At 42.7% G+C, this 15374-nt stretch overlaps 1 protein-coding gene across 1 annotated transcript; it reads right to left on the reverse strand.

Moving 5' to 3' along the window:
- Window positions 1-800: 800 nt before the first annotated feature.
- Window positions 801-12693, reverse strand: LOC135525905 (thrombospondin-1-like). The gene is made up of 22 exons (XM_064953868.1): window positions 12483-12693; window positions 12263-12343; window positions 11564-12123; window positions 11200-11275; window positions 10887-10979; window positions 10664-10773; window positions 10215-10340; window positions 9494-9590; window positions 6835-7008; window positions 6553-6729; window positions 6286-6459; window positions 5901-6181; window positions 5566-5784; window positions 5366-5473; window positions 4815-4974; window positions 4578-4696; window positions 3873-4107; window positions 3480-3707; window positions 3084-3355; window positions 2872-2969; window positions 2625-2764; window positions 801-2522 (listed from the first exon to the last, which is right to left on the reverse strand). Exons 2-22 carry the CDS (start codon window positions 12324-12326, stop codon window positions 2515-2517), a joined length of 3519 nt encoding a protein of 1172 aa, XP_064809940.1. The 5' UTR covers window positions 12327-12343; window positions 12483-12693; the 3' UTR covers window positions 801-2514.
- Window positions 12694-15374: the final 2681 nt, after the last annotated feature.

Genomic DNA, 15374 nt, shown 5'->3' on the forward strand with positions numbered 1-15374 from the left:
GCTGTCGAGGGTGCAACAGGTCAGCACCTCAGGAGTAAATGTCAGTTGGCTTTTCATATCTGATCATTCAGAGTATCTCTACATGTCAAAAACATGTTGAAAAATGTGAGAGCTCACATGCAGCTGTATCTCTTTTTCTCCCTCTCTGCACTCTCTCATAATGGGGACCATTCGTGTAAGTAGGCCTATATTTGCATATAGGCCTACTTCAGCTCTGATTGGTAATTGTGCACTGGTCTGTGTAGAGTACTGCTTGTCCATGCAATAAAATTTTAGTCCAATGCGCTGTGCCTACAAGAAAAGCTCTTGCACAGTTAGTTTTGCATACTAAATCTTGCATAGTTCGTTTTGTTTCAGTATATTACATTGAAAGTGGCTAATATTGCGTTGATTCGATCACAATTCCCACAGTAGAGCGAAACGTTGAAAGTGTTAACTAAAGGGGAAAACTGTCAAGTTGAGTAAAGTTTGATCTCGTGGTTCTCTGCAGGTGCCCATATTTCTTCTGTGTGGTAGTCCTAGGGGAGCTGTGCGCCCATGTGCATCTTAAAGGGAACATTGCTCCTGTGATCGTTGAATGTGGTTAATGTTGTAAAACTGGGCCATAGTTCATCTTAAATGATCATGCTTTTGACTCTCAAGGATACTCCCTTTCTCAGAGGGCTCCCAGGAATCAAGTAATAGATTCCAGCAGTTGACAGAATATGGCATCTATCCCTGTAATGATTTGTAATACTGTAGTTATTAAAAACTGAGAATATACTGTATCCACAAGCAAGCAAAGGACACTCAAACAAACATTTTTTTCCCCTTGTGTATTTATTGTTTGGTTGAGATTACAAAATAACTGACAGAAGTAGAAACAACATTTGGGGAGTAAAACTATGGTAAAAATGTTTATAGACAAGCATTACTAACAGTAAAAAAAGAAAGGAAATATACAAAACAAAACAATATTCAAAGACATCCTCATGTCAGTGTGCAAACAAGTTTATACAAACAGAAACACAGGTCACGTTTCTTGATAAATTATTTAAATAGCATTTATCTACACATGTGAAATAACCTCTTAACATAGAACAGACAATCCTAACAATAATTTATCCATTACAAATGCACAGGACAGCATAGACAAAAAAAGCCAACCAAATTCTGCTGCTAAAAAGGTACTATCATGTTTTGTTGGTTTCAATAAAACAAATAATGAGGTAATATTTGTACATAAAGGTTTTCCTTTGTTTTTACCATCAGAAATGTACACACATTCTCAAGCACACAAGTCAGACATACTGTGCAAAAGAACAATGAGATTGAAATGACACCTAATTAGTCTATTTTGGAAGGTTGGAATGAGGGAAAATACTGATAATACTGAACACTGTTATAAGAGAACGTTTTAGAGGGATTTATCCCGGTTTCAAGATTTCAATTATTTAGAACAGGTTTCTATGAAAATAAGACACAGAGATGAAAAAAGACAAGAGATATCCTAACTCTAGGATCATGTGTCAATACTCTCAAATGGTAACAAACAAAATATGTAATAAGTTATATACAACCTTAGTAACCATAGTCCTTTTAAGGCAGGTTAGACTGACCCATGTGGTTTTTGTCCCTCCACTTATGTCTATACTAAGATGAGAGAAAACAAAAAATATCTTCCTGGAATTCTGGCGAAATAGCAATTGTGTTGTTGTTGTTCGCTAGTAGTCCATATTGGCTTTTGGTGCAAGTCCTGGTTCTATGCTCCTTCCATATATCATCTAGAGTTCTTTCCTGAAAAACCACTTGGCAAGCCTGGGCAAACCCTGAGGACATACTTCATACTGAGCTGAACTTCAAGGGTCTACTAAAAGCCAATTAGTTACCAAATATAACTATTTCTAGACTCAGGGGGAATTTAAAGTTATCTAGAATTTGAAATCGTTAATGCATTGACTACAATTGGCTTAGGTGCCTTTATCACAAAGCTCTTCATGGGTAGCATTCAATCTCTTTGATGGTAACAGTCAATCCATACTGTCCATGGTGCTTCCACAGTTCCTTCAACAGGTATCTCTGGCCCACCTGTAGAACATCTACTGCTTTCTTCATTTGGAAACAACTCAAGTCCTTTTGGGTCCACAGCAGATCTGAAGTAATGCTCAAAAATAAAGACAATACTCTTCCCTTTGGACATCCATCCAGAGAGGGGATACCAACTAGTTAAGAAGTGCAGAGATATCTGTCTGAGTACAGCTAGAGAAACAGAAACTTCAGCGATAGAGAGAGACCGATTTCTTCACTTAGCAAAGTTATGCTCAACCTGCTGTTAGTGCAGGGGTCTAGTCATCACAGGGCAGTCAGTTGGCCTATGTCCTGAGGTCAGTCTGCCTCAATGCTGCACACTCGCTCTCCATTACACTAATGTGCGCGTCACAAAGTAAAGAGTAATAAAGATATGGTCCCAGGTCATACGTTACATGTATATTTGAGCAGGTAGATACATTCTTGTAAGAGCCTCTCTAGTCTAATTTATGAATCTGGAGGAAAAGGAGAAGAAAAAAAATCTGTTAAATCCCTGTAAAAATTCAGACTCAAAGTATGTTTTTTGTTTGCCAAAACATTAATAAAAAGCATCTTACCTCTGCATTCGTATTTGAGGTCTGAGAAGTATGTCATCTCCTGAGAGAAGACATACATGCCTAGTCTTCCACCAGCATAAGTCTTGTCGTAGATATTTCCAGAATCCGCCATGATTCTCTTGCCTTCATACATCACAACTCTAAAAGGAGGGAAGATAACATGAGATCATTAGCTCATGAAAGCAGGAGTTGGTGTGGCCTTGGTAAATGCGGAGGACATTCAGAGCTAAAGGTAATCTGAGCTCACCTGATGAGTCCAGACTTGGGCCTGTGGACCAGGTGCCATCTGTAGGCAGTGTAGTCTTTCCAGCCAATGTTCTTCGGGTCGTGCCACAGAGTACGTACCTAAGAGGATGAATAACAAAAATACATGAGAAATGTTTCTTACTCAGTGGTTTTCTCTCTCACTGCTTTTAGATATGGCCAGTGCTCTCAATGTGGAGGGAATTTTAAGTGTACCTGTCCAGCAGTGTCCCCGGTGTGCCAAAGGGCGTTCCTCAGATGCTCCCCAGGTCCTGTGGTGGAGTTGACTACTTTGATGGACACTCCAGAGTAGCCCTGAGCTCTGGTCGGGGTGTGGGACCAGTAGGTCTGTGTGATCTGCTTCCACATCACCACATAGAACCTGGAGCTGGACTGGTAGCCAAACACAAAGCCAGCGTAGTCATCATCCCTGTCTGTGTTGATGAAGAACGTTCCACTGAAGTCCACTGCGTTAAACTCATCGAACCCTATAGACAACAAAGAGCGATGGTTAGGACTTTTCTCAATGGACCAATGATCTACAAATGGTAGTTATTTTTGTAGTTGTTTTCCTTAGTTCCAAAGGTGTTATATTATTGGTGCAGTACATACCAACAGCGATGCCAGGGTCACAGTTGACAGTCTGCACCAGCTCTTTGCCCTGGTGGCGGACCACCCAGTTGGGGTCTATCTGGGAGGTGCCCTTGGGGTCCAGTGGTACCATCTGGAACCTGCGGAAGTCCGTCTCGCTGATGGCAAAGTTCTCAGGGCACACATCGTAGATATCAAGTATATTATCTTGGTCAAAGTCATCTTTGCAAACATCTCCACGACCATCACCTGACAGGAGGAGGCAGAGAAAAACACTTAGACACTCCGGCATGGAGACAACAGGCTGACCCTATGTTAATCTCTGTGACCCTGCACTTCTGTAGCGAGTACTGTATCTTTCTAGATGAATCGTTCTACAGGTCAGTTGAATAGAGCTACTGGAGAGTGACTCACCATCAGAGTCCAGCTGGTCAGGGTTAAAGGCCAGCCTGCAGTTGTCCTTGTCGTCAGGGATACCGTCGTTGTCGTCATCGTGGTCGCAGGCGTCACCCTTGCCATCTTTGTCGTGGTCGGCCTGGTTGGCGTTGGGGATATAGGGACAGTTGTCCATGTTGTTCTGATGACCGTCCTCATCAATGTCCTGGTTGTTGTCGCACTTGTCTCCCACACGATCTGAGTCAGAGTCAATCTGGAGGACAACACAATTCATTTAGTCTTCACAAAAGCACATTCTTACAACACTTGTATAAGAGAAACGTCTCTCTACTTCAATGCACTCAGACATTATGAATGTATTTCACCACTCATCTTCCTTAACATGAGAAACGCTATTATTTCCCTCATTTTAAATGTACCCCATTGTCTTCAGGTATTCTAGCAAGGCCTCTTCAAACAATAATCCTGTGTCCTTTCACCTTGGCAAGACTACACACACACACACATTCATATTGCTTCAAAAAGGGGGAATGAATAAGGGGAGGAGGAGCATTGTACAAATTCTTCTCATAGCTTTCTCATTCCTGTCTTTCATTAAAACTGATGCAATATGTGGCTACTGTCCTAAAAGGCAGGGGGGCCTATGGAAGTTCTACATCCCTCTAGGGAAGATATTTGATAGGATTGAGTTCTTATGTATTAGAAGATGAAAGCTGCAGTTACCTGGTCTGGGTTGTGCTCAAGAGGGCAGTTGTCGCAGTGGTCTCCCACTCCGTCCCCGTCAGTGTCTCTCTGGTCCACATTGTAGACATAGGGGCAGTTGTCCCTCTCATTTAGAATACCTGTGAAGTGAACACACACTTACATCGGTCTATGATACCTTTTAATAAGGACTTTGACAATGACTGACAGCACTGAGAAATGTCATTTTCTGGTGCTGGAGTAATGATGATCTCTTACCATCACCATCAATGTCAATAGCACAGGCATCTCCCTCTCCGTTGTTGTCTGTGTCGACTTGGTCAGGGTTGCTCTCATGCACACAGTTATCACAGCGATCACCAACGTCATCTGTGTCCACATCATACTGAGCGGGGTTGTAGACCATTGGGCAGTTGTCCTATTATTAAAATTTTGTTAAAGAATACCATTAGTATTGGAAATACAGTATTAGAGTGGCTATTGTATTGGAAATGGTAAAACTCTGACTTTACAGCTAGCTAGTGTGTGAGTGATTGTGCTGGAATCTGATATTTCACTCTGAGAAAGCTAGTGTTTTCTTACCACATAATTTCTCTCTGGCCTATTTACAGTATGCACACTATGAATTATGGGCATAAGGCCATCCTGTTTTGCACTTTTGGCCACAAGCCCAAAATTATATTATTTCTCATATTTCTCCATGACTCCTCTACTTTCTCTAGCCTAGAAGAGAAATGCCTACTGATTGCTATGTTTAGTTTCTCTGTGGATACCAAAGTCCTGAGAGAGAGGATGTTTTGATGTCTCACCCTATCATCAGGGATCCCATCATTGTCATCATCGTGATCGCAAGCGTCACCAAGCCCATCTTTGTCATGGTCCTCCTGCCCAGAGTTGGGAAGGTTTGGACAGTTGTCCTGCAAAACAAAAGGGTTGGTTAGAGAGCCATAACCACAATAACACAGTAGAGAAGCTAGGAATAGACTGTGTGTAGTGGGGTCCTTCCTACTTTCTTGCAGTGGTAGGTGGCGTTCTCCACACACAGGAGGTCTTTGTTGGGCCATCCATCCAGGTCGGTGTCATCTCCACAGATGTGGCCATTGCCAGCGTAACCAGGTTTGCACTCACAGCGGAACATGGTGTCGCTGAACTGACCCAGGTAGATACAGTTAGCATTCTTGTTGCAATCATGGGTGCCGTCTTGGCAGGGGTTACGGGGTGTGCACACCTAGGGGGAAGGGAGAGATATGTAAGGTTAAGATGTGCTACTGAGCTCCTAGCATCAGAATAAAAATGAATCCTCTCATTCTTGTATTTTGCCGCAGTAGTCAACGGCTGTCTCACTTGTTTCTTGGCTGTGGCCTGCTCCACTCCCCTCCCAAAGGGCTGTGGTCCTGAGTAGCGAGGGGGGCAGGCAAGGCAGTTGTAGCCAGGCTCAGTGTTCTCACAGCGGTGGACTGCGTTGAGTGTGAAGCATGCATCAGGGACCTCCTTGCACTCGTCGATGTCCTTGCAGTTGATGCCGTTTCCGGTGTAGCCCACTGGGCATGAGCCACACTTCCAGGAACCATCATCAAAGCTGGTACACTTAGCTCCAGCAAAGCACGGGTTGGACAGACAGCCATCTGTAGACAGAAGCATATTGATTTTAAATACTGAACAATTTTGGATTTGTACACTGTTAGGTAAAAAATAACAAATGCCATAATCTATTGATAAAAATGCTTACTAATAGGGCAGTCCTCTTTGCCACACAATTGGGATGTTTTGGTGTCACCCTGACATTCCTTCCCATTGTACTTGGGGGCAGGGTTGTTACAGAGACGCTGGCGAGTCTGGAGTCCACCTCCACAGGTGACAGAACAGGTGTCCCACAGAGACCAGGGTCCCCAGCCTCCGTTAACTAAAGGACAGAGAGAGAGAGATGAGTTACACCTGTATCTCCAGACAGATGGATATATATGTGCATGTGTTTAGATGCTGCTCTTCTGCTTACTTGGACAAGGTGATTCCTGGCAGACCTCTGTCTCTCGGCCCTGTCCTTGGCAGTCTCTGCCTCCCATCTGGGGAGTGGGGGAGTTGCAGAGGCGGATGCGGGTGATGACTCCCTCACCACATGTCACAGAGCAGGAAGACCAGGGAGACCAGTGACTCCAGCCACCATCCTGCTTAACTGTAGAGGACAGACATGTAATTATTAATTAATGTGCTATTACAGTACATATGAGAAGGATGTTACTGAGAGAGACTGTAGAGTACAAATAGTAGGTTTACTCACAGCGCTTGTCACATTCCTGAGGGTAGCAGTCGCGGGTCTGCACAGAAGTGCCTTCGCAGTTGCTGTTGATGCGGTCGCAGGAGCGACCTCGCTGCTGGATACCCCGTCCACAAGACACAGAACAATGGGTCCATTCAGACCAGGGGGACCAGCCATCCTCAGCATAGTCACTCGCTGGGGGAAGAGAGATAATGGGAGAGCTATTACCACAGCAGAGCTCAGCCAGGGGGGCAAAGGACTTGTGAAGAACAGTGCCTTTTTAGAATCAGTTTAACCCAGGAGATTTGAGACTTGGCATTCCAAGGTCAGGGAATGTGAAGGACTGAGAAAAGTTAATGAAAAGTAAAATTGAAGAAATTTGGCAAGTTATAATACACCTCATAGGCAGGTTGTCAAAAAAGTGAAACTTCTAGGGCCTCCTAAGTGGCGGAGCGGTCTAAGGCACTGCATGGTGTCACTACAGACCCACGTTTTATCCCAGGCTGTGTCATGACCAGGAGTCCCATAGGGTGGCACACAATTGGCACAGCGTCATCCGGGTTAGGGGAGGGTTTGGCCGGGGGTTTTACTTGGCTCATCACACTCTAGTGACTCCTTGTAGTGAGCCGGGCGCCTGCAGGCTGACTCCAGTCGTCTGTGTTTCCTCCTACACATTGGTGCAGCTGGCTTCCGATTTAAGGGGGCTGGTGTTAAGAAGTGCAGTTAGGCCGGTCATGTTTCGGGGGATGCATGACTCGAACTTCGCCTGTCCCGAGCCCGTTGGGGAGTTGCAGCGATGAGACAAGATCGCAATTGCATCGCAATTAAATATCACGAAATTGGGGGGGATATGCAGTTGAAGTCTGAAGTTTACATACACCTTAGCCAAGTACATTTAAACTCAGTTTTTCACAATTCCTGACATTTAATCCTAGTAAAGATTCACTGTCTTAGGTCAGTTAGGATCAACACTTTATTTTAAGAATGTGAAATGTCAGAATAATAGTAGAGAGAATTATTTATTTCAGCTTTTATTTCTTTCATCACATTCCCAGCGGGTCAGAAGTTTACATACACTGAATTAGTATTTGGTAGCATTGCCTTTAAATTGTTTGACTTGGGTTAAACGTTTCGGTTAGCCTTCCACAAGCTTCCCACAATAAGTTGGGTGAATTTTAGCCCATTCCTGCTGACAGAGCTGGTGTAACTGAGTAAGGTTTGTAGGCCTCCTTGCTTGCACATGCTTTTTCAGTTCTGCCCACACATTTTCTATAGGTTTGAGGTCAGGGCTTTGTGATGGCCACTCTAATACCTTGACTTTGTTGTCCACAACGTTGGAAGTATGCTTGGAGTCATTGTCCATTTAGAAGGCCCATTTGCGACCAAGCTTTAACTTCCTGACTAATGTCTTGAGATGTTGCTTCAATATATCCACATAATTTTACTGACTCATGATGCCATCTATTTTGTGAAGTGCACCAGTCCCTACTGCAGCAAAGCACCCCCTCAACATGATGCTGCAACCCGCGTGCTTCACGGTTGGGATGGTGTTCTTCGGTTTGCAAGCCTCCCCCTTTTTCCTCCAAACATAACGATAGTCATTATGGCCAAACCGTTCTATTTTTGTCTCATCAGACCAAAGGACATTTCTCCAAAAAGTACGATCTTTGTCCCCATGTGCAGTTGCAAACCGTAGTCTGACTTTTTTATGGCGGTTTTGGAGCAGAGGCTCCTTCCTTCCTGAGCCGCCTTTCAGATTATGTCAATATAGGACTTGTTTTACTGTAGATATAGATACTTTCGTAACTGTTTCCTCCAGCATCTTCACAAGGTCCTTTGCTGTTGTTCTGGGATTGATTTGCACTTTTCACACCAAAGTACGTTCATCTCCAGGAGACAGAACGCGTCTCCTTTTGAGCGGTATGACAGCTGCATGTTCCCATGGTGTTTGTACTTGCGTACTATTGTTTGTACAGATGAAGGTGGTAACTTCAGGAGTTTAGAAATTGCTCCCAAGGATGAACCAGATTTGTGGAGGTCTACAATTTTTTTCTGAGGTCTTGGCTGATTTCTTTTGATTTTCAAAGAGACACTGAGTTTGAAGGTAGGCCTTGAAATACATCCACAGGTACAGGTATACCAATTCACTCAAATTATGTCAATTAGCCTATCAGAAGCTTCTAAAGCCATGACATCATTTTCTGGAATTTTCCAAGCTGTTTAAAGACACAGTCAACTTAGTGTACGTAAACTTCTGACCCACTGGAATTGTGATACAGTGAATAACACGTATCACAAGAATATGGACTTCATCTTTTACCAAATAGGGCTATCTTCTGCATTCCAGGTTACTACCTCATGAAGCTGCTTGAGAGAATGCCAAGAGTGTGCAAAGCTGTCATCAAGGCAAAGGGTGGCTACTTTGAAGAATCTAAAATATATTTTGATTTGTTTAACACTTTTTTGGTTACTACATGATTCCATATTTGTTATTTCATAGTTTTGATGTCTTCACTATTATTCTACAATGTAGAAAATAGTAAACATAATGAAAAACCCTTGAATGAGTAGGTGTGTCCAAATTTTTGACTGATACTGTATATATATATATATTTTAAAAAGTTAAACTTCTAGTTCAGAGTCCAGCTCACAAAAAAGTACTATAAAGAATAATACTCACGGTTTCCACAACGTGGGCAACACTCTCCATCAGGCACGGTGGCATTGGCACAGGGCATCAGGGGGCAAGAGATTTTGCGACACACAGTGGCAGAGTTCTGTAGAGAGGATTGCTGGGATTAGTAATGGGTTTGTCTCCAGAGCAGACTGTTCGGCAACAGCAAAGGAAAATAATCTGGATCATTAACTTTGCATTACGCAAAAGCGCTTGCTGCTTTGCCAGGATTAATTGCTATGTTTGGGAACATTGGGATGGTCTCTGGCTAGGGCAGGGGGTTCACCACTATGCTACCACCCCAGTTCTGTGCACCTGCACTGGGTTCAGGCAAGCAAGGTGCTGGGGGGAAGGATAGTGACAGTGGAAAGGCAGAACAGAGGGTCTGAGCAAATGTCCTCATTAAAGACACATTCTTGATACCTATCCAAATAGGTAACCCTTAGTGAGAGAGTAGGTGAGAAAGAGAGGGGTTTGACAAGGCAGACGCCCCCCCACCCCCACCCCCCCACACACACTGCTTTATTGCCACTCTCTCTAACACCTTATTAGAGGTGAGGTGATGGATAGCAGACGGACACAGGGGCTTTGCTTAAGTCTATAAACATAAGAGCCCATTAGCACCTTATTACAGAAGGGATATAGGAGCTACTGCCTGGTTTTCACACAGCTTACTACTGGCCGGATTACTGGATAACTGCATTCCAACAAGTGTGATGACACCTACCTGGCAGGTACACTCTGTGCAGTCGTCCACAGTCCACTCATCTTTGTCCTTGTGCACAATGCCGTTGTGAAGACAGACCCCACTGTGGATGTTCATCTGGTTCATGAGCAGAGTGCTCTCCTTATTCTGTACACAGAGGGGAGGTAGAGAGAGGAGCATGGTTTCAGACACGAGGATGGAAACTTTTACATAGCCAAGGTTCCAGTAGAAATGAATCACCTACCAACATTGTGATTAAGACATAGCTTGATTTAACTGAAGTAAATACAAATTAAATGACAGTCAAACATATTTGTGTGCTCATATGGGAGTCATTAAGGATCTGGCAGGGAATGCCATTCCAGGGACAAGTGGCTGTGCAATGGAGAGGTTTTAACTGGGAACAGATAGACTAGAGAGGGAGGGAGAAAGGATGACAGTGTGCAGACCAAGCTGCTTCCTATGCTTACCACTCTGTTGAGCTCGTTTGACAGCTGCTTAACAATCACACCAAGCCCCTTGAGCTCCTTGAACATGCTGGTGATATCCTCACAGGAAAAACCACAGACCTGCTGAATATCTGGAGAGGAGAAAAGCAATCCGTTAGTTACCTACCTCCTTCACATTAACAGCTGTACACAGACCAGTATTAAGCAAATGACTTTGTCCATGGAGTGTGAAGTCTGATCTCACCTTTGGTTTTGTGGCCAGTGTAATCAGTCCTTATTGCTGGGCTGGACCCATTTACTGGGTTGTCCAGTGTCATGACATCAGTCAAAGTTGCAGCTGGAGAAGAACAGGCATATTAATTTCCACAAACAGCATAATAACACCCACTGTGAATTGGCTTTAATGACCATAGCAATAGAGTTACTATTAATTATATTTGTTAATGGAATGCATTTCGATTTGTACAATTAACAAGCATTGGATAACATATACCATACACAGTAATTCCAACATTTAAATGCAAAAAGAACGTTTATATTTTGTAATTCACACTTACAGCTTTGGCATCCCTTATTGCGTAAAATCGCCTCCAAAGTGGTTCCAAAAACGAAGCGCACGTTCTGAAGCACTCCCTGCAGACGTACACATTGCATTTGGAGTTATTCAATATCCACACATGTACATCTTTTCAATACATTTCCTAAAGGATCATAATAGCGTATTTTAAGTTTGATGTCGAACATTAGGCTACATGTCTGTGAGTGTGACTATCTTCGAGCACCAAACGCTGCGCTGCTCGCAATCGCTTCAGGACAAGGTTAGACTTACTCAGACTAGGCTATAACTGTAACATTTATTTGTATACAATTACAACATTATTTGCAATGTATTTATGAACTCATACATTAATTCATATTTACCATAAATCTATCTTTCACAGCTCCTTTTCCGATCCTCAGACGGGCAATGTCGGCAACCTCATGCGTCAGAACCTTTTGGATGGGTACGTCCATTTCTGATATATTGATCTCTTCACACCCGACGAACAGCTGGGCACGATCCTCCTGAATGAACAGCGTGATATTCTTCCAGTGTCCAGTCGCTAGATCCGCATCTTCTATGGACACTACCTGTTGCTTGTTCCCGGTGGAGTATACCACATCCAGAGTTTGCGCCTTGCCATTGGAAATTATTTCGAATAACGGTCCTGATCCGTCATCCCTCTCCACAGTCAAAAGACTGCCCCTGGTTTTTTTGAACTGCTTGAAGTTGACCAGGAGAAGGAATCCCCTCTCAGCTTGTATCGAATCAATGAGGTCCCTGAAGGAGATCTCGGGAACCGGGGGGATCAGGTCTGCGTTCAGGATCTTATAGGCTGGGCTGTAAGGATCTGCGCCTTTTACCAAGGTAACACCTTGGTGCCTTTTGTTCACTTTCACAAGCTCAAATAGGTCGTATACACTGTTATCATCTCTACTCTCTGTGAAGGGAGAAACTGTAGTGAGTCTCTATGGGCAACTTTAAGTTCACAGATAAACTATTGCCAGACCTTTTAACAGAATAACTCCATTGTTGATTTTAATATTTCTAGATTTAATTAAACATTTACAAAATCTCACCTGCCACCCTGCTGCCCTCACAATTCCAAAGCACCACAAGGAGAAAGACTCCTGTCAGCTTCATCTTGAAACCTCAGAAATCTGTTTAAACCAGAAGGTAGAAACACAGTTAAATAGGTATTGTCATTTACACACTTCTAAAGATTACAGTCCAATTATAAAAACGTAATAAAAAGCTTATATTAATTCGAAGAAAATATTATGATTAGAATTTACCGACCTGAATCAAATAAAATAAATAAGTCACAGATGGATAAGTTGAAGAAACTCCTTGATTGTCAGAGCTTCGTTGTCCCGTTATTTCTTCTTTAATTCTCCAATTTATTCCATGTGTTAAATAGTCTTAGAAATCTTAATGTTCGCTAAAAACTCTCAAGTTCGTTCTGCCTTTATTCCGATGCTCAGACTATTCTACTAACACTGTGGACATAAGTGGTATTTAAATAGTTTCGTGACATTCCTGAGACAACACTTCCTCCAATCAGAGCACAGAAGGAAAAAGGGACGAGCTTACCTCAAGAAGCTGAGCGTAATATCCGAGACATACTTTCAGAGCCGATTTCCATCAGCGGATAAATATTTTATAGATGGACAGGGGCCAAGTGGGGTAACCCGTCATTTCCTGTAAAAAAAAAGGAGCCTACCTTTTTTTGTGAAATATGCTTCTCTCTTTATTTTCATTGTCGCTTTTTAATACATTTCAAATAAACGGGATCATAATAAACCATGTAGATCCCCTTAAAAAAACGTAGGTGAAGTTGTTAGGCCATATGTTATGGTGGGAATTATATAGAAATGGAGAAACATTTACTTTAATAAGCTATAATGGAAAATACGTCATATCAATGTATATGAATAGGGCTATGTCTGCTTTTGAGAGGATGTGTATTGCTGGCCTATTCGTCTTGCCATTCACAGTTCATCCACCGAGAGCCGTTGTGAGTTTAGGCTACACCTTTGTGTTGGTCAGACTTTTCACGAACACATACACAGAGTATCAAAACATTAAGAACACCTGCTCTTTCCATGACAGTATACAGTGCCTTCTGTAATTATTGGGACAGTGAAGACTTATTTCTCCTTTTGGCTCTATACTCCAAAAGACTTTAAATCAAACAATGACTATGAGGTTAAAGTGCAGACTGTCAGCTTTCATTTGAGGGTATTTTCAACCACATCGGGTGAACCATTTAGAAATTACTGGACTTTTTGTGATAGTCCCCCCTATTTTAGGGGAGCAAAAGTATTTGGTTCCATATTCATAGCACACAATGACTACATCAAGCTTGTGACCCTATCTTGAATAATGATGAGTTAGAAAGTATAGACACACAAATGTCATACCCCCAAGACATGCTATCCTCTCACAATAACAGGGGAGCTTACCATTTTGGAGTGGGTATGATATTTGTGCATTTGTAACTTTCTCACTCATCCTTATTCACGATTCATTCTGGATTATCCATAATCATGGTAGCGTCCACATCCATGTAGAAGTGTTTAAAAACACATTATATTCTTACTTACAATAAAAGTGACTTAAAATGACACAATACATGATTTACAAAGAATTTATATTGGGCACAAAATATTCTGAAACAACCAAAACCAACAGAAATGCATCCAACAAATATGTATAGGGTCACAAGTTTGATATAATCATTGCATGCTTGTAAGGGGTGCGTAACTGGTGGCAGGGAAGTCAGATGCAGGAGAGCAGAACATGGTAAATAGCCGGAGCAGTTCAATACCAAAACCAACAGCATCAAGAAAATAACAACTTGGGTACAAAACCCGACACGCCCCAGTCAACATGCGCACAAGCACTTACAAACAAACAATACCACACAAAGACATGGGGGGAACAGAGTGTTAAATACACAACACGTAATGAGTGAATGAAAACCAGGTGTGTGTGAAAACAAGACAAAACAAATGGAAAATGAAAAATGGATCGGCGATGGCTAGAAGACCGGTGACGTCGACCACCGAACACCGCCCGAACAAGAAGAGGAACCGACTTTGGCAGAAGTCGTGACAGTGCTATGAATACACTTTTTACTACTTCAAATGCACCTATAAGTGACTTTGTCCCATTACATCTGCTGCCCTAAAATAGGGGGACTATGTCCAACAAGTGCTGTAATTTCAAAATGGTTTACCTGATATGGATTAAAATACTCTCAAATGAAAGCTGACAGTCTGCACTTTAACCTCACAGTCATTGTAAAATTTGAAATCCAAACTTTTGAAGTATAGAGGCAAAAGAAGAAGAAATTACTGTCCCAATAATTATGGAGGGAATTGTAGTTAGGAGTAAAGTGACTAGGCAACGGGATAGATAATAGACCGAGCTGTGGCAGCATCGAATGTGGAGTAGTAGCAGCAGCATATGTGGTGAGTGTGGAAATGTGAGTGTATGCATGTGTGTGTAACGCTCAATGAGTGAAGAGGTGTGGAGTCAGGCGCCAAAAATAATCACAGGAACAAACATAGTATACCAAACCAGGTATAACTACAGAACAAAAGTACCCTATCGTGAAAATACAAGGACAGCGAGAAACCCAAATGAAAACACTAACCACTCTAACACATACAGATGAACAAGCCCGCACAAACAGAAGCGGGCTGAACGAACTTAAATAACCCCACCCTAACAACCAAACAAGGAACAGGTGAAACCAATTAGACAAAACCAAACGAACACGGAACAAAGGATCGGTGGCAGCTAGTAGACCGGCGACGACGACCGCCGAGCGCCACCCGAACAAGAAGGGGAGTCACCTTCGGTAACATTCGTGACAGTGTGCGCATGTTATGTGTGTGTGGGTGTATGTAGTGTGTATGTAGTGTGTGTGTATGTGTGTGTTGGGGTGTCAGTGTTAGTAAAAAAAAGGGTCAGTGCAGGTAGTCTGGGTAGCCATTTGATTAGCTATTTAGCAGCTTTGTTTAGCAGTCTTATGGCTTTTGGATAGAAACTGTTCAGGGTTATGTTAGTTCTAGACTTGGTGCACTGGTAGCACTTTCCGTGTGGTAGCAGAGCGAACAGTCTATGGCTTGGGTGGCTGAGGTCTTTGCCAATTTTTTAGTCCTTCCTCTGACACCGCCTGGT

This window comes from Oncorhynchus masou, chromosome 32, assembly GCF_036934945.1.
Source record: "Oncorhynchus masou masou isolate Uvic2021 chromosome 32, UVic_Omas_1.1, whole genome shotgun sequence".
Classification (NCBI taxonomy): Eukaryota; Metazoa; Chordata; class Actinopteri; order Salmoniformes; family Salmonidae; genus Oncorhynchus; species Oncorhynchus masou.

Bases quoted from the DNA above. Each gene is read 5' to 3' on its own strand.
- LOC135525905 (XM_064953868.1), bottom strand. From the start codon at position 12,326: ATGAAGCTGACAGGAGTCTTTCTCCTTGTGGTGCTTTGGAATTGTGAG. The intron at 9,591-10,214 runs GTAGGTGTCATC...TCCTCTCTACAG, and splicing joins GCACAGAGTGTACCTGCCAG to AACTCTGCCACTGTGTGTCG. The intron at 6,460-6,552 runs GTAAGCAGAAGA...TCTGTCCTTTAG, and splicing joins CCAGGAATCACCTTGTCCAA to TTAACGGAGGCTGGGGACCC.